General features: G+C 40.0%; 1 protein-coding gene across 2 annotated transcripts in view; it reads left to right on the plus strand.

Annotated features, from left to right (window-relative positions):
- The window catches only part of GABRB1 (gamma-aminobutyric acid type A receptor subunit beta1), a 110,342-nt gene extending 92,476 nt beyond the window's left edge, over positions 1-17,866 (plus strand). Inside the window, exons 6-9 of one of the 2 annotated variants that reach the window (XM_063309654.1) lie at positions 10,024-10,161; positions 10,261-10,413; positions 12,700-12,941; positions 17,519-17,866. In XM_063309654.1, coding sequence (XP_063165724.1) covers positions 10,024-10,161; positions 10,261-10,413; positions 12,700-12,941; positions 17,519-17,866 — 881 coding nt within the window. The remainder of the gene's footprint in view (positions 1-10,023; positions 10,162-10,260; positions 10,414-12,699; positions 12,942-17,518) is intronic. The other variant, XM_063309655.1, reaches the window with a different exon arrangement.
- Positions 17,867-18,179: the final 313 nt, after the last annotated feature.

Below are 18,179 nucleotides of genomic sequence, written 5' to 3' on the forward strand. Positions count from 1 at the left end.
CTCCCGGCATCTCTTACCAGATTATTGCTAACACTGTTCACGATCATCTGGCTGTGAAGTGCTGTTCTGGAGTACAAATGGGATGATTCCAAGTGTTTTCTGTCCATGAAAATGCTCTAGGACTTCAGAGCCCATAAAAAAGCCATGTTGTCAAATCTGCCCGCGGAGCTCGCAGGCACAGCTGTTCAGATGGCCATGTCCCCACTGGAAGTTCCTCTTTTCTGAACTTCTTTTTCCTTTAATAGTTCATTTATCTCTTCCTCATTTCCAGGCCTACATTCCCTTACACTGCCAAACTTGATGGCCAAAGAGGGATTTGGGTTCCTCCTTGTTTACTGGTCCCACTTCTCTACCCATAATAATTTGGTTGTATTAAAAGCCTTGGTGACAGATTCGATGGGGAGCAGAGGGCACCATCTCATGTCATTTCATCTGTCACTCAAATCAGGAGTTAATATGTACAGTCCTGTACAACCACATTGATATTTTTCTCCATGACAATCTGTCCCTAATCTGGTCCTTCAGGTCTTCCTTTTTATTATAATTTTATTCAATTTCAAAAAGAAGATAAATTATAAGGAAACAAAAAAAAAGTAGAAAAAGCAAAAATCAAGGAAAAAGAAAGATTAGGAGTGTAGAAAGAAAAAAGAAAAAGAAAGAAAGTAGAAAAAGACTTCCGATTTTCTACGGTACAGATACAAATATAGAATACATTAACCTCTTCTTCTAAAATTAAAAATAGAACACAGCATTTCTATAGTCACATACAATTCTAATCATCAAATCCCAAAATCAAAGTTTTGTTTCTTTCAGTTTCAAGCAAAAAGTCCAAAAGTGGTTTCCAAGCAGAAACAAAGCTAGACAAAATCTTTTCTTTAATCAAAGTTGTCAGCACCATTTCAGCCAATTCCATTAACTTCACCATCCATTCCTACATTGTAGGTAAGTCCTTCCACCTCTGTGCCTATAAAAGTCTCACTGCTGTTATCATATATAAGAACAAAATCCCATATTTTCTTTCAATCTGTTTATCCATCAAACCTAGAAGGAAAACCTCTGGTTTCAATTGTACATTCTCTTTAAGAATTCTCTGAATTAAACTACATATCTGATCCCAATATTCCTTGGCTTTCTTACAGATCCACCAAAGATGATAAAAAGTACCTTCACAATGGTTGCATTTCCAACATATATTTGACACTCCCTTATACATCTTTGACAATTTACCAGGTGTTAAATACCAACAATACATTATTTTATAAAAGTTCTCTTTCAAATTTTAATTCAATGTAAATTTCATCTCTTTACTCCACATGTTCTCCCATTGATCAAGCATTATATAATATCCATTTTTGCCCATTTAATCATATAGTCTTTAACATTTCATCTTCCATATTCATTTTTGATAAAAGTTTATACATCTTAGCAATAACATGTTCATCATTAGTACAAATCCAATCAAAGTCAGTTTTCTCATTTGTAAACTCATAATTCTTCTTGTCCAAGTTAAATCTTCCTATCAACTAAGCATAAGCAAACCATTAACAGATGATCCTTCAGGTCTTCCAACAATGGGAAAGGACTTTAGAGGTCTTCTAATTCAACCCCTTGACCTCAGCAGGAATCCTCAGAGAATTCTGGACAAATGGCTGGCCAACTTTAGCTTGGGTAATAGAGCTCCCATGATTCCAGGAGAGAGGCTGTTCTACGGCTTAATCAATCTTTGTGTGTTTAAACTGATTTCCAGGGGAAGCCCTCAATATATCTAATTTTACAAAGTGGAATTTAATTTAATTAGTTTTACATCCTGGTTGGTTACTTCCACATGCATGCATTTGGCTGTAATAGCAGGTTGGAGATTTGGAATCACAGCTCATTAGCTGGAATATTATTAGACTGCCACAAATAGGTGTTCTTACACGCATGTGATGAAATGCCTAACAGACCTTGGGAACACAGAGGAGACAGCAAGACAATTAAGGGAGGAAACAGGGCCTTTACAAAAAAAGACTATTGAGTCCAGAGGAGGGGAAATGTGAGAAAGAGATTCAGAGTTACTTCATATTAATTAATGCAGAACTATTCTGGTAGGTATTCGAGATGCTGTTATGTTTGTTAAACATATGTATATGGCCACCTATCTACCAAAAGGAATTCTGGGCAGTGAACAAGAATAAAAACATGATTGATTGATTGATTGATTGATTATTTGCCATCAAGTTGTTTTCAACTCCTAGCAACCACATAGATAGATTTTCTCCATGAAAATACAATACAGTCATTAAAACCCATTAAATCAAAAAAGGCAATGTTGAGCCCCCAGTAAAGCTCAAACAATAGACCAAACATCCCAAGCTAACCTCATTAACATGCTGTCTAGTTCTAGCGGTACAGGCAGAAACCATCAGGGATAGACAGTCTAAAAGTAACCTGGCCCCATCCATGTAGGGCTTTAAAGGTGACAGCCAGCACCTTGAATTGTAGCCAGAAGACTACTAGTAACCAGTGCACGCTCACAGCAGCAGCACTGTTACATGGGTGTACCACAGTGTGCCCACTACTGCTGTGCCACTACATTCTGGACCAGCTTCAGCTTCTGAATCCTCTTCAAGTGCAGCCCCATGTACACCACATTGCAGAAGTCCAATTGGGAGGTGACTAAGATATGAATGACCATGTACAGTGCTTCCCGATCTAGAAAGGGCACAACTGCTGCACAAAATGTATTTGTGCAAAGGCTTTCCTGGCCACAGTTGCCACCTGCTCTCTGAACAGGAGTCCAGAAGGACCCCCAGTTTGCATACCGACTCTGACAGAGGGAGTCATAGTTAAAGATGGCAAATCACTAGACTTGGGGGGCCACAGAACCCACAGCCACATTACCCTACTAGCAATAAATATCTTTCTAGAAATTTCATTGCTTCTTGTTTCCCGAGTTTGCCAGCCTCACAGAACTTGACAAGAAGGCTAGTGACTTATCAAGACAAATGCTTTTAACCTGCCTTGAATGAATGAGGTCTTCATAAATTACTTGTATAGTGATTTACATTGGCCAAAGACCCAGGAAATAAGAGTTTAACTTGCATAAACCCACTGTAGTAGGATGGTATTTCTAAGAGCTAGCTTATTTCTTAGAGTGGTTGTGAGGATAAAATGAAGAGGAGGCAACCCTGTCAACCACTCTGAGCTTCAAAGAGGAAAGGCAAAATTAAAATGCAAACCTTAATGAGTAGAAATGCAAAAATTGGACTTGGGGTGGGAGTTATCACATATCATGCTATGTTCATCTCTCTAAATACCAAACTGTGCATGCCTGAATAAGCTATTTTTTTTATTTGTGTTGTCTTGACCAGTATCCCTCTGTATAGAGCTGTTTTAACATTCTTGTCATCTTTTACTCATACAGTATATTATCAGCCTTCATCTCTTACTCTAAAATATAGAACGTTCATTGCTGAATACTAATTGCCAATGTAAAACGCTAAATATCACATTGTGAGCATTTAGTGGGTGACACTATAAAATTGGCTCCCACATTAAATAAGGGATTGTGGGAGGAATAGAAAATGTCTTATTAAGGTTTTTGCTTTTTTCTTTAAACAGTCTGCTGTTAACAGGTTTTTTTTCCTCTCTCTCTCTTTCTCTCTGAACAAATTGGTATGGTCTTAAATGTACATTACTTTGAAACAGAAATAGGGGCTAGTTTTAAGAGGCATTACTATAAATCAATGCAAAACATTCCAGCAGGCTCCCTGGCTGCAGTCAGACAAGATGCTTAGCTGGGTTAGCGAATTAATTCATTTTCTAGATTAACTCAATCCATTGAACCATAACCTAGCCAACAGGACTCAATTCACATAATACACAGACCCACAAAAGCCTTAACCAAAGTTAACACTAACCAAGCTTAGTGTGTTGTATGAATGCAACTATAAACCTTTAAATAGCCTGTATGCATATTGTGTGGCCACAGCCTCTTATGTATAGACTTATTTTTTTCAAAAACCACAAGTAGAAGGAGTGTGCCAAAAGCCTCCTTGCTAGTTGCCTGCATTTATAAGGCTGATCACAACTGAGATCTGATCTTGGGCTAAAGCTATCCCCAAGTTCTACTTTCCCTAATACCATCATCCCTTTCCCCAGAAGGACAGTCTCTTGTATTCTCCCCCTTGTCTTCTGATTCCTGAAATCCCTACAGGAAGCAGAGATCCCTTATGTTAATCGTATCAGCCCTTCCATGTGGTTACTGTTTCTCATGACACAGCTGCAGCATGGCAAATGTTTTAAACTGTTCAGCATGAGAAGCTGATTACCATGCAGATCAAGCTATTGTCAAAAGGCCATTGCAAGTCTCTGAAAATGAATGCTGAAAAAATGGAAACCTGTTTGATATAAACGGTGTGTGTGTGCCTTCATGTTAGTGTTAACTCCTAGTAATGCCTGTACTAGTCCCTGCAGTTTTCTTGACAACTTTTTTGGAAATGGTTTGCCATGGTCTTCTTCTTCCCCCCAGGCCGAGAAAGAGTGACTGGCCCAAAGTCACTCAGCTGGATTCATGCCTAAGGCATGCGTAGAGCTCGTGATGTCCTAATTTCTAGCCTGATGCCTTAACCACAACACCAGACTGTTATAAACTACTGGATATACAGTAAATGGCTTACTTTGGCTTCTGTCACACCCGCTTCTTGTTCAAAAGAATATCTATAGTGTTCCTTAATACACTTTGTTGCTGCTCAGTTACCTGTAATATCAATGAAATTCTTTCACCTTGGGATGAAGGCTGTTGAATGAAGCCATAGGCATATAGAACAAACCGCATACAATTAAAAAAAAAAGGACAAAAAAGCTGTGTTGCAATGTCACCATGCAAACCATAACCTTTTGTACCTGCATTCTGACATCGGACACAAGCACGTCAACCACAGGGCTTGCATTGTGATTTCATCAGACATGTTTCATCTTTGCCCCCTTTGACCATTCTGTGGCCATCAGGGGTGTCCACAGGGTGGGGTCAAGATAGTAGCCATGACTACACAATCAAAGTCCCATATCATTCTTATGTACGACACATATACTGTAAAAAAGGAGAGGGATTAGATCGTGCAGTTAGGGACGGCATCTTGACTTTTCTGACACATGAACATACCTGGCTTGGGCTTTCATAATGTTCACAAGTTCTGACAATCAAAACAAATCTTCAGGGAAAACCCCTGATTTGTTCCCAGGTCTGTTGAATAGACAGTCTGCTTTGATAGCTGTTTGTTGTTAATTTGTTTAGTCGCTTCCGACTCTTCATGACTTCATGGACCAGCCCACGCCAGAACTTCCTGTCAGTCGTCAACACCCCCAGCTCCCCCAGGGACGAGTCCGTCACCTCTAGAATACCATCCATCCACCTTGCCCTTGGTCGGCCCCTCTTCCTTTTGCCCTCCACTCTCCCTAGCATCAGCTTCTTCTCCAGGGTGTCCTGTCTTCTCATTATGTGGCCAAAGTATTTCAGTTTTGCCTTTAATATCATTCCCTCAAGTGAGCAGTCTGGCTTTATTTCCTGGAGGATGGACTGGTTTGATCTTCTTGCAGTCCAAGGCACTCTCAGAATTTTCCTCCAACACCACAGTTCAAAAGCATCTATCTTCCTTCTCTCAAATTCCGTCATGCAGGCATTGTGAGTTTTGTCGTTTCACGTTTTTAGGAAAAAGGAAGAAAGAAAAGGCTACTTGGTGATAACGGATTCATCTTTGTATTGTTTGCCTTTGGCCCAGCTTGCGCATTCATTGGGTTTCTGCCAATGTGTGAACAGCTGTTGAAGATCAGAGTCGAGCAAAGGATGCTTAAAGATTTTACTGTCTGCTGGTTAAGTCAGAGAAGCATTTTGTTAATTCATTTCTTATTCTGATAGAAACTCCATTTTGTATTTTTGTACTTCACTTTAATTCAAATACTTAGTGAATTCAGTATGTGCCCTCCATTTAGATTCCCTCTATAGCAAGGGATATAATTTCCCTTTCTAATTAATTGCAGATTAGCATTATTTCCAAACCCAGGGAAACTATGTTAAGCCTTATTTTGGCTTCCTAGAAGGAATAAGAAAATCATGGTTTATTAATCTGGTTTGTTTTAAGATTCAGTATAGTTAGGGTTGAAATGAGATATTAAACAGCTATTAAGTGAAAATAAAACAAATGTTACCAATGACAGTGGAAGAAAAGTGATGAGAAGACCACAAACAAGGTTAATCTAGGCTTTTTCCTCTAATGCAAAATCCTAGGGTGGTGAATTTTTTTTCTGAAGAAGCCATCACCCACATTGGGAAAAGGCCCATTCTCTTGTAGAGTGCTTATACCTTAAAACATTAGTGTGACTTTTTCCTAGCTTCTCATCTACTGTCAGTTGGGGTTGCTGTTAGGAATAGAGAAATATAGAATGTGGTTAAATCAGGACTATTACATAGTAAAGCAAGACCTAAACATTAAGTGTGTTTGCCACCCATTCTGTTTGTAGATCATGTCATACCACCTTTGAATCACTCTGAATCCAACACAGTGATTTTAAACCAATTAAAAGTTTTGGTGCAAATTTAAGGTGACCACATCCTACAGATAACATTGATCTACCTTCTTAGGGTAAATGCAGAAAGTCACAGCTCAACAGCTAGTCAGTTTTTTTGGATTTTCTATTGTTTCAGTCTACCCTGCCCTGGTGTCTGGTTCTGGATACCATATTCAAAAAAGACAGAGACATGAGCAAATTCAGAGTAGGGCTTGCAAAATGGTGACAGGTCTAGAAACCAAGTGCTATGAGGATTGGTTAAAAGATCTAGGTATGTTTAGCTAACAGAAGAGATTGTTGAGGGACAATTTGATAGCACCTATTCAAATACCTGAAAGGTTGTCATCCAGAAAAGGGGATGGATTTATTCTCTATTGTCCTGAGGGCAGGACAGAACCAATGGGTGTAAACTACAAGGAAGCAGGTTCAAGGCTGGACACTAGAAAGAATGTCTTGATTGTATGAGCTCTCAGCCACTGGAACAAAGTCTCACATGAACTGGTGAGTTCTCCTTTGGTAGAGCTTTTGAAGCTGGGTGGTCACCTGTCAGAGAAGTTCTGGTGGATCCTGCATTGAGTAGGGGGTTAGACCAGATGATCTCTAAGATCACTTCCAACTTCATCATTCTGTATTTCTATGACTAAATATTCCACCCCACTAAAGACTTTGCATTAGGCCTGGATCTATAATCAAATCAAACCAGCTTCTGTAAATACCCATTGTGCCAGCCAATGTGTTTTTATCCTTAGATGAAACTCTTAGGGGGTTTTTTTCCTGTCATTGATCTTTGTATGGAATGAATTAACATGAAACTCCTTTTCAGGCAGCAAGCTTGAGTAATGTTATAGTCACATGTGGGATAAGTGAAAAATAGGTATGAAAAATAAGCAAACCAGAAACTTGAACCTGCAGGGATTTCTTGGGGATGGAAAAAAGCCAGCAGTGTGTTATACTGTAACAGGGAGCACAGAAGCATCCTGACAGTTGTGACTGCCCTCTTCAGCAGCTGTTTGGACACAGTCACATCCTGCTTTGCTGGAGAAATTGCTAAGAGTAGCTACACATGTGTGCTATATATGAAAAATCTTGTTTTGCAAACTTTTCTTCTTACAAACATCACCAGCTATTTCTAAGTGGTGATTACAGAAGAAAACTTCTATAAAGCGATGGGAGAATTTTCAAAAGCTCTTGGTCTCAGTCTTGATTTCGTAGCTTCACATTTATCTACGTCTACCATATCTCTTCTTTAATTTTGTTAAAATGCAGCTGGATCATTTAAATACATACAGAGAACGTGCAGATACAGGGTTGCTTTGGCTTATCTCGGAGAAAAATTATGATCCAATCCTTTGGAATTATACAAGAGCAGAGCTTCTCTGCTGGCCCTTCTCCTACAAAACCCAACCACCTTGCTTAGGTTGTTACTGAAATGAATTAATGTGCAAATGTGATTCATAAATATTTCAGTGTAGAAGAACTATATATTTATGGATTTGGCTTACGTATCGCCTCACTCCAGAGGCTCCTGGCAATATGCAAAGTAATCACAGTATACCATAAAATGGCAATGTAATATAATAAAAAATAATAATAAAAGCTCTAAGCAATGACAAACAATAATGGCACAGATCTTTCTTCAGCTGCTTAATCTAGATTTAATTAATTATAGTTAATACATTTATTATTTAATAATAATAAATAGACTCTCCAAAGGCCTTCTAAAAAAACTGGTTTGATCTATTGTCTGAGAGGCCATGAGAGTGGGGGCCGTTCTTGCCCTGGGAAGTAAGCTGTTCCAAAAAAGGAACAGCTATCAAAAATGCATGCCTTTGTGCCCCTTCCTGTCATTAGTCTGACAGGAGGGGACCTTCAGCAGGGGGTCTCTATTCTCCAGGCCAGAATTTACTTGGTGAAGCTTAAGTGGTGTCTAAGATACTCAGGTCCTGAGCCATGCATGTGAAACCTTGATTTAAATCAACCTCCTAACTTTTGCTCTTCAGTTTACTTTCTACCAGGTGATGCTTCATTCCAGAAGAATTATAGAATGTGCTACAAGCAGTGGTGGCCACAACTTGGTCAGCTTTCATATGGAATTAGGCAGATTCATGGACAATACTGCTATCAATTACTGCTTGGTCCTGAATGCCTATATATTAGTCCAATCTGATTACTAGTACCAGAATCCAGGAAAGATGTGGAGAAAGACGCTGTTGAGCCTGGCTTTCCATGGACACCTTGGATGGCCACAGTTGGAAATTGGATGCTAGACTAGAAAGCCATTTCATCTGAGCTAGCATGGCTCTTCTTAGGTTTTAAAAGTTAAAACAAATTTCAGAAATGCCCCTTCCTTCCTTCTCAAAAAAAATATCTATGTAAGAGATAATAATGTTCAAGGTCACATTCTAGAATCAATTTAAATATTTCATGTTAAAGCTATACGAGGACAAGACAATGACTGAGGTATATTTCCCAGATTTGCTGCAATCTTTTATGGGAAGAATGAACTACTTAATCATTTTCAGGTTGCCATAATGCCCTGTGTTTATTTATTCAGCTCATCACATTTCCTCCATGTCATAGCTCAGTAATAGCAAACAAGAATGCTTTTCAAGTCAACAAGGTTTTATGTAATTTTTCTTGCTATGTAAACTCTTAAGATACGGCCTTACAATTTTTCTTTATCATTATAGTTAGACATTTTTCTATTGAAAGCTTTGCCCCTTAAACATCACCTTCAGAATACTAAAGGAAGGTGTTCTTTTCCCAAAGAAAGGAAACCTCAAATAAGATCCCATTATTTTGAAATTGTGTGATTGGGCTTCCAAGGCTCTGTTGTATGTAGCACAATTCTATATGTATGTATATTTCCTATGCATGCTAAACTAGACAGAAGTCCTGTAGAAGTCCTGTAAACTCAGTAGAATTTACTTCTGATTAGACATTGATAGAATTATGTTACTAATCTAAATGACACACTGTGCAGTAAACTAAGTCTACTGTACTAAGCAGAACTTACTTCCAGAGAAATAAACCTAGGATTGCTGTCTTGCTGAAATGTGCTATTCTGTTTTAATTTATTGATCTGGTTTAAATCACTTAACTTTCTAATATTCAGCAGCTCTATGTTGCATTTGATAGAAGACTGGAGAAACATCTGTAAAATCTTTTAACTCTTGAATCTCTGCTTTTTAAAATGAGAATTTAGTATGTACTATAAAAAGGAACATTAAAATTAATATGTAGCATTAAATGGAACAAAAGTGGCTTGTTTAAAAGAAAAAAGACAGTCCTTATGGCAATGTATCATTGTAGTCTGGATTTATTGACACACAGCTCTGGAATATTTACAGTGCTATAATTCGGATTATGTCTCTAATGTTCTGTCTCCTTTGCAATTTTTTTAGAAAGAAAATCAAACTGCAAAATACTTAGCTGACAAACTAACACGCTTGTTTCTATGTCTCCAACTGGTAGATGGATACACGACCGACGATATTGAATTCTACTGGAACGGAGGGGAATCTGCTGTAAGCGGAGTTAATAAAATCGAGCTCCCTCAATTCTCGATTATTGATTACAAGATGATCTCAAAAAGAGTAGTGTTTGCAACAGGTAAGCACTAAGCATCTGCAAACATACCCTGGAAACATTAGTAGAAGACAAATGCATTTCTGACATCACTTGTTCATTTATTCATTTTTTTTTAAACAGGGGCTTATCCCCGTCTCTCACTGAGCTTTCGACTGAAAAGAAATATCGGCTATTTCATTCTACAAACCTACATGCCTTCTACGCTGATTACAATTCTGTCATGGGTATCCTTCTGGATCAACTATGATGCATCTGCTGCAAGAGTTGCACTGGGTAATTTATTTCTTGGACCGTGCTATTGTTGGAAAATTATTGTGGGTAATTTCCTCTTTACTTTGCACCCAGCACCCTCCCAGCCAATCCTTGTATCCAGGTCAGAGCAAGCATAGAGGTCACACAGTTCAGCTAGCAAAAAAAATATAGCCTGATATTTATTTATTAAATATTAGCAAAGATCAAAACATGGTTTACTTGCAAAAATGGGACAAAAGGTGGGTAAAAGCAGGGGGAGAGGGACATTAACAATAAGCAAAAGGCGTTAATATCAACTATCTAAGAGAGCCAGTGAGGCATAGTGGTTAAGGCACCAGGCTACAAACAAAGAGACTGTGGTTTCTGGTCCCATCTTGGGCACAAAGCCAGCTGGGTGACCTTGGGCCAGTCACTCTCTCTCAGCCCTAGGAAGTAGGCACGTGCAAACCACTTCTGAAATCTTGGCAAGAAAACTGCAGGGACTTGTCCAGGCAATCACTAGGAGTCAACACTGACTTGAAGGCACACACAAAAAAAACAATGTACATTATCTATGTCTTCCTGTCAAAAGGCACAGAAGTTTCCAGTGTCTCTGGAAGCAATACTGGGGGTAATTAGCATGGATAATCCCAAAAGGAGTGGCCTTTGCTTGTTCCAGCTTTAACCCTTTTATATATGTAACAGCAGCAGCATAGAGATGGAAAGTAGGGCACCGGGTTATCTGTCCTTTATTCTGCACAAAGGAAACAATTTGATGGATGGGGATGATGTATCCAACATTCCCCTTCTCATTAGCTCCATACACTAATTTGTGCACTGTAATTGGTCAGATCATGCATCATTTCATGCTCTGAGTCCCAATGCTTCTCTCTACCCAAGGAAGTGGTCCCAGGGCTGTAGCTTGGTAAATTCGTTTACCACTGCATCATCTGTTGGGCACTATAAAAGTTTTACTTGCTAATTTTCTTGCATGTCCTTCATATAGTGTAGTTTAACATTTATATATTTCATATGGGATCTAGACTGCTTTGTGTCTGCAGCTCTGATACATCCCCTATGGTCCTCAAGTAATGTGGCTGGGATTGATTCTTTGATCTTGAAGTCTACTAGTAGTTTGTTTAGCCAAACTGATTCAAAGAAGATCAAACAAAGATGGAAGGAGCATCCTGAAATTTGGTACAGAAAGGTGTCAACATCCAACATACCATAGAAGGTATTCCTTATATACAGATGCCATGCCTTGCAGGCAGTGGTTTTCCCTATGTCACTCTATGGAAGCCAAAGCTGAAAAAGCAGGATAGAAAGAGTATTGATGCTTTTGAACTTTAGTGTTGGAGGAGACTCCTAAGAATACCATGGACAGCCAAGAAAGCAAAGAAATGGATCATAAAATCAATCCAACATCTCACTCAAGGCACAAACACACAGGCTTAAATTATCACATTTTGTACACATTATGTGAAGAACCAAGAAGGAAAAAGATGAGGATGACCATCAGCCAGGTGGATAGACTCGATTATAGTGGCAAATGGTGTACCATTGGAAGACCTAAAGGGCTTGGTTGGGGACAGATCATCCTGAAGAAAGTCTCTCAATGTGGTCACTAAGAGTCAACACCAACTTGATGGCACATAATCAGGTAATCATATCCTGCAGGCTGGGAAAACATAGTGGAGCAGATTTATCCTGAAAGGCCAGACGCTTTGCAGCATCTGCCAGAACTATATAGGTTTAACTTGCAAACTTCTATACAAAATCTTGACTCATGCATATCTCTCACTTCAAAAGACTTTCCTAGGAACATGTGTTCCTACATCAAATATCCACATTCTAACCTGGTGAAATGTGGTTGCAGAGAACTTAATATAACTTAAGAACTAGCACACACCCTGCAATTTATGAAGTGATAAAATATAAAACATTGCAAAAAGAAATTAACTCCAATAATTAATACCTGCAATGTGTTGCAAAACTTTGCCACAGTGTGGAGCCAACGTGGCACATGGAATATTGTTACCGCACGTGGTACTTAGGCTTCTGCTGCCCTTAGAAAGGAACAAACTCCTAGCCTTTCCCAATGTCCCAAAGTCTCAAAGGTCTCACCCGTTCACTGTGGCAAGTCTTGAGGGCTGTAGTTCCCAAATCTGATTGATACAATGGAAAAGATGCTAAAAGATTTAGAAAACTAGAGCAATGTACAAATGGCTCAGAAAGCATGGTGGGATACATGTGTTATGAACTCTTTAAAATGTGGTATCTTCAGAAGTGAAGGATGTCCTTCTAAGGTAACTCTTTCCTTCTCTGTAGGAATCACCACTGTGCTGACAATGACCACCATTAGCACTCATCTCAGGGAAACCCTTCCCAAAATCCCATATGTGAAGGCAATTGACATCTACCTTATGGGCTGCTTTGTGTTTGTGTTCCTTGCCTTACTGGAATACGCATTTGTCAACTACACATTCTTTGGCAAAGGCCCTCAGCATCAGAAGAAAGCGGCAGAAAAAGCCACCAACGAGAGGAAGAAAGTGGAGATGAATAAAGTTCAGGTAACCAATTCCCTGAAAGTTGATATAGTAGTTTCCTATTTATCTGGACAAGCGTTGTTGAAGCAGAAGACCATAACACTCTTTACAAGCTAATATCTTAGTGAACACGTGTTGTAAATATGCTTTTAAAGTGTTCTAGTCCCCCTGCTTGGGGAGATCATTGGGAAAACACTTTTCAAATCAGTCAGTGTGACAAGAATGTGCCTCAGAACATATTCAGAGTATTCAATAGTTCATCCCTTCAGTAATCAGTATAAGACCTTCAATGGTCAGCTATTTCAATACCAATATTTATTGTTTATAAATATCTGTCTCTCACAATTAGCCTAGAAATGTATGTGTCCTCCATGCATCCAGATACAGACCAATGCAAAGCCCTTTAAAATTAATGTGGAAAAACTGTTGATCAATAGGGCTTCCATTGATTATCTGTTTTTATTGTATTGTGGACGTTGGTGTGAGAGATCATTTTTTTTAGAAATGCAGTATCAAAGTAAAGTAAGTAAAGAACTAAGTAAGAACTAATATATGTGCATCCATATACAGTATGTATTAATACAAATGGAATGTGTAGGTGGTAGGAATGTGATCTTGGAAGCACCTTTTGGTTATCTGTAAGGTAAAGGTAAAGGTTTCCCTTGACGTAAAGTCCAGTCGAGTCCGACTCTAGGGGGCGGTGCTCATCTCCGTTTCTAAGCCTTGGAGCCGGCGTTGTCCATAGGACACTTCCGGGTCATGTGGCCAGCATGACTCACGGAACGCCGTTACCTTCCCGCCGAAGCGGTACCAATTAATCTACTCACATTTGCATGTTTTCGAACTGCTTGGTGTGCAGGAGCTGGGACGAGCAACGGGAGCTCACCCCGCCGCGCGGTTTCGAACCGCCGACCTTCCGATCGACAGCTCAGCGGTTTAACCCGCAGCGCCACCGCGTCCCTTATTTGGTTATCTGTAGTTTCCTTTAAATAACCCATATCCGCTTTTATCCCTGTCCATCCTTCTTTTTCCTTTCCTAACTAATATAAGGTATCTGCTGTTTGGGATTGGAAAATAGTTCTGAGGTTTGGCTCTGTTGGTTCCAAGGACAGAATAGTGCATGCTAGCTGAACCAAATCCTTCATAGAAGAACGGGTTTTCCTAGGTTTTATTTACACATGATACTTCTTGACTGACTGGCCTAAAAATAGGAAGGTGATTGCTCTTTGAAGAATGAAAGTCATCCTTTGGGGTCATTTGAGTCACTAGAATAATAATTGCCCCATGGTTTCTTGGCCTCGGGGTCATTTAGCAATTAATTTTTTTGTTTAGCAACTCTGTCTTCATTTTAGGACATCTTGCATTGTTGATGTGCAGTTCAGAAGCCCAGATTGCCTTCTCAGTTAACTCCAACTGACATGGAAAGTTAGAATAGGACAAGGAGTAGAATAAGCAGAGATACAGATGATCTCTCCCTCCTTCTGTTAGAAGAAATGAGTTCATTTGTTAGCCATCACTATAAGCTCTTTCTTATGGGTGGTAAAAGCTACAAAATGAACAGCCCAATGATTTATGCAATCAGGTGGTTGAAATGATTTAGAAATTCATTTAAAAACGTAGCGGCCTTGTTCGTAATGCTTTAAATTAAAGCAGTAATTCATTCATTCTTGCCTTGTAATAAGCTACCAGAGTACAAGTCTTTCAACTGAAGGGGGCCCTATGAATCATCAGTTTAAGCCATTAGTGCTCATGAGTTATTTGTCTTTAAAACACCGAAGAAATAATAAACAATATTAATGATCTTTACACTCCTCTTGCAGGTGACCGTATAACAACATTTGGAAGTCTTTAATTTAATGATTTGAATGCTTGGTAATTAACACTTTATTGATTTGTTTGTTTGTTTACAATTCCGATTTCTACGGCTGCTCCAAGCCAGTTCTGGGCAGTGTACAATTTTAACTGGTATAATATGTAGAAAGCAACAGAAATCCAGAAAGAGCATCATGTAATAGGGAGGAATATGCAACACTGCCATAACCAACAATATACATCAAATGGACACACTAATAAGCTATCCCAGAGCTTGGTGAAAAAGCCCAGTTTTTAAAAAATGTTTGAAGTCTTGGAGGGTCTGAATCTCCAGGAAGATGCTCTTCCAGGTGCCACAACAGAGAAGGTATCCTTCCTGGGTGTCATCAGATGACTTTGCTTAATGGATGGGACATGAAGAACACCCAACCTGTCACATCTTATGGAGTGGGCAGAAATAATGCAAGAGGGACAGTCCCTCAGATATCCAGATGAGTGTGTATGCATTTTAGCCGCATGAGATATTGGTATTACCTACTTTTAGGTAAAAGCATTTCCTTGTTGCTTTTACCCCCAGCATCAGACATTGCAGTATTCGGTGCCACCGGTCATGGAAATCCCATAACCCATTTAATACTTTTTAAAAGCTTGAGGGTGTCTCTCTCTGTTTTGTGACTGTGGATTTCAATCTATTTCTACATTCAGGGAATTCCTTTTCACCTGATTTCTCTACCACAGAGTTCCTGAAAAGCATTCTGAGAAACATTTGAGGAGGCAGAGTCTGGTCTTGTGGATGACTGCCAGAGGCATCCAGAGGGTTCATCGCTTTTGTCATATTGACAAAAGCAGTGTCACACGGCACAACACAACCTCTGTTTCAATTGCCTGCCACAAGGCATGAACAAAAGAAGGGGAGTTTGCATTACATCAGGATGGCACTGTCTTTGTCATTTGCCAGCCCACGCCCCCACCCCAGCCACCCTGTGGATGCCACTGAGCACATCCCAGGCTTATTGGGTGCCATCATTGCCCCACTTCAACAGAGAACACCTATTCTGTAGTGACAGTCTATTGCAAGAAACTGTCCTCGGTGATACCCATCACAGACTGTCCGTCCTCCTCTTCCTGATTTTTCTCATCAAGCAATAGCTTTTACTCTGGAAATCACCATGGTAAAAAGTGCTGTATTAGTTTCTTAGACTTTACAGGTAGTCCTCGTTTAGTGACTGCCTCGCCATTGGCAGTTACAATGGTGATGAAAATATAACTTTACAACCAGTCCTCACATTTATGACCTTCGTAGGTGGGTTAAGCAAAGGAAAGCTGAAGTAAAATTGTAAGCACAGTTGCGGTTTCACTTAGTGACCACTTTGCTTAACAACCGAGTTGCTGGTCCTATCTCTGGTCCCTAAACAAGGACTTCCTGTACAAACAGAGATCTGGCCAGGGGTATCTGCAGTGTACATGATGCACATAAAAACAGGCGAAACTTTGATCACACCGTAGTAGTTGCCATGTTGACTTTTTTTACCACGCCCTGCAGACATCCCTAGATTTGCCCATGGTTGGAGCTGGCCCTGTCATCAGGGAGACTGAGGCAGCCACTTCAGGCATCAATTCTAGGTGTCACAAAAGGCCAGCATACTGGTAGTTATTTCTACTTTGTTATTACTGTGTTTTTTCTTGCCAGTGATGGAAAGAGGTTTCGTTCAATTTGTTGTTCTGGCATATCAAAATAACTAGCCTTGATGGGTGTGTATGTGGGTGTGTGGGTGTGCATACACAGAGGGCAGCTTGCTTCGCAGCCTCAGCCAGCAAAATGTTGTGGTTCTGCCCTGCCTGAAATCACATCGTAATGACTGAGCCAAGCCTGCCTGAATCCACCACACCCTTCTCCATGTTTGCCATCACAACGTTTCTTTCATTGCACATTCCTGCCTAGCAATGAATTCTTAGATGGTAATTTGGCAGGCACGATGCGATTACTGTGACCTGGTGTCATTTCCTGGAAAAACAGGGAGAATACAGGTGAATCTTAGAGACTCTGCAATTTTAACCACTGTCAGGGCAGTTGTGCTGAACTGATGGGAATAACTTCTTGTATCATAAGAAGGACATCCCCATAGTAACTCACCTTCTTGTCACCCATTGGTATCTGGGACAAGCCACAGGGATGTCATTTGCATCATGACATCTCCATATCAGTGTCTTGAATTATGTGATTTGTATATTTTGTGTTATAATATCAAGGTGCATGTAGCATCACTAGTCCCTCCTATGGACACTCATGTTCCCCCCAATTTATCTCTGGCACCTTCCTGATGTACATCCCTGGATGCTGTGAAGTCAGTGTGAAATAGGCAATAAAGCGTGTTGCCATTGCCAGAAATGAAAGAGCAGATTCAAACTGAAATAAAATGACAAAACTTCAGGGATACAGACCAAGATTCTGTTTCAGCAAACTCCTTCAATATTCCCTGAACAGGCTGGCATTGGGAAAAATCCAGACTTGGTGCTCCCTAGAGTAGACCACTTGGAATCTGTAGGGCTGAAGTTAGTTTTGGCTACTCTGAGTTTCACTGAAAGCAATCAGACTATTCCCAAATAAACAGCACAATTTTTGAATTGTTAACAAGACATTCACTAAAAGGAATGGACTTTCCTATTCTTTTTTTTGGGGGGGGGGGTTGTCATTCATTCTTGGGTGGGCTGTTGTTTCAGCTAACTTGCAGGAATGCAAAGGGCCCTAGCGATATAGAGGCGCTCTCTAAAGTCTACCCCTCCTTTAGATTGACACCTGTGGGAATATCCTTCTTACTACCTTGGAAATGAGAAACGAAGTCAGCAGCTCCGATGTGCTTGCGAGTTTGAATGACCCAAGAGCCACCATGTACTCCTATGACAGTGCCAGCATCCATTACCGGAGACCAGCAACTATGAAAGACCTCAACAGCAGAAGCACCTTGGACAGACACACAGTCCGCCAAAAGGGGCGGCTACGGAGAAGAGCATCGCAGCTCAGAGTCAAAATCCCAGATTTGACTGATGTTAATTCCATAGACAAGTGGTCCAGAATGGTCTTTCCTATCACCTTCATTCTTTTTAATGTCGTCTACTGGCTTTATTACGTGCACTGAGTTACTCTGTGATCCCTTCCCCCAGTCATCCCACACACCATTTCGCCCTCTCCACTTTCTGCCGACCTTAAGGAAATTTCACAGTACAGTGTCCAGCCATTCAGTGGGCTAGGGTGTCCTTTCGCTCACCTCCCCCAAATGAAACCCTGTTTACTCCAAAAAAAAACAACACAAGAGTATCTCTTTGAATATCTTACCATTCTTTTAGATCTGCTTTCAAAGAGCAATGACGTTGAAGACACAAGTGCTTTTCTCCTGTTTTGTTTAAGACTATTTCTGGTAATCTTTCCTTTCCTTTCTTTCTTAACATTGA

This window comes from Candoia aspera, chromosome 8 (assembly GCF_035149785.1).
Source record: "Candoia aspera isolate rCanAsp1 chromosome 8, rCanAsp1.hap2, whole genome shotgun sequence".
NCBI classification, from domain to species: Eukaryota; Metazoa; Chordata; class Lepidosauria; order Squamata; family Boidae; genus Candoia; species Candoia aspera.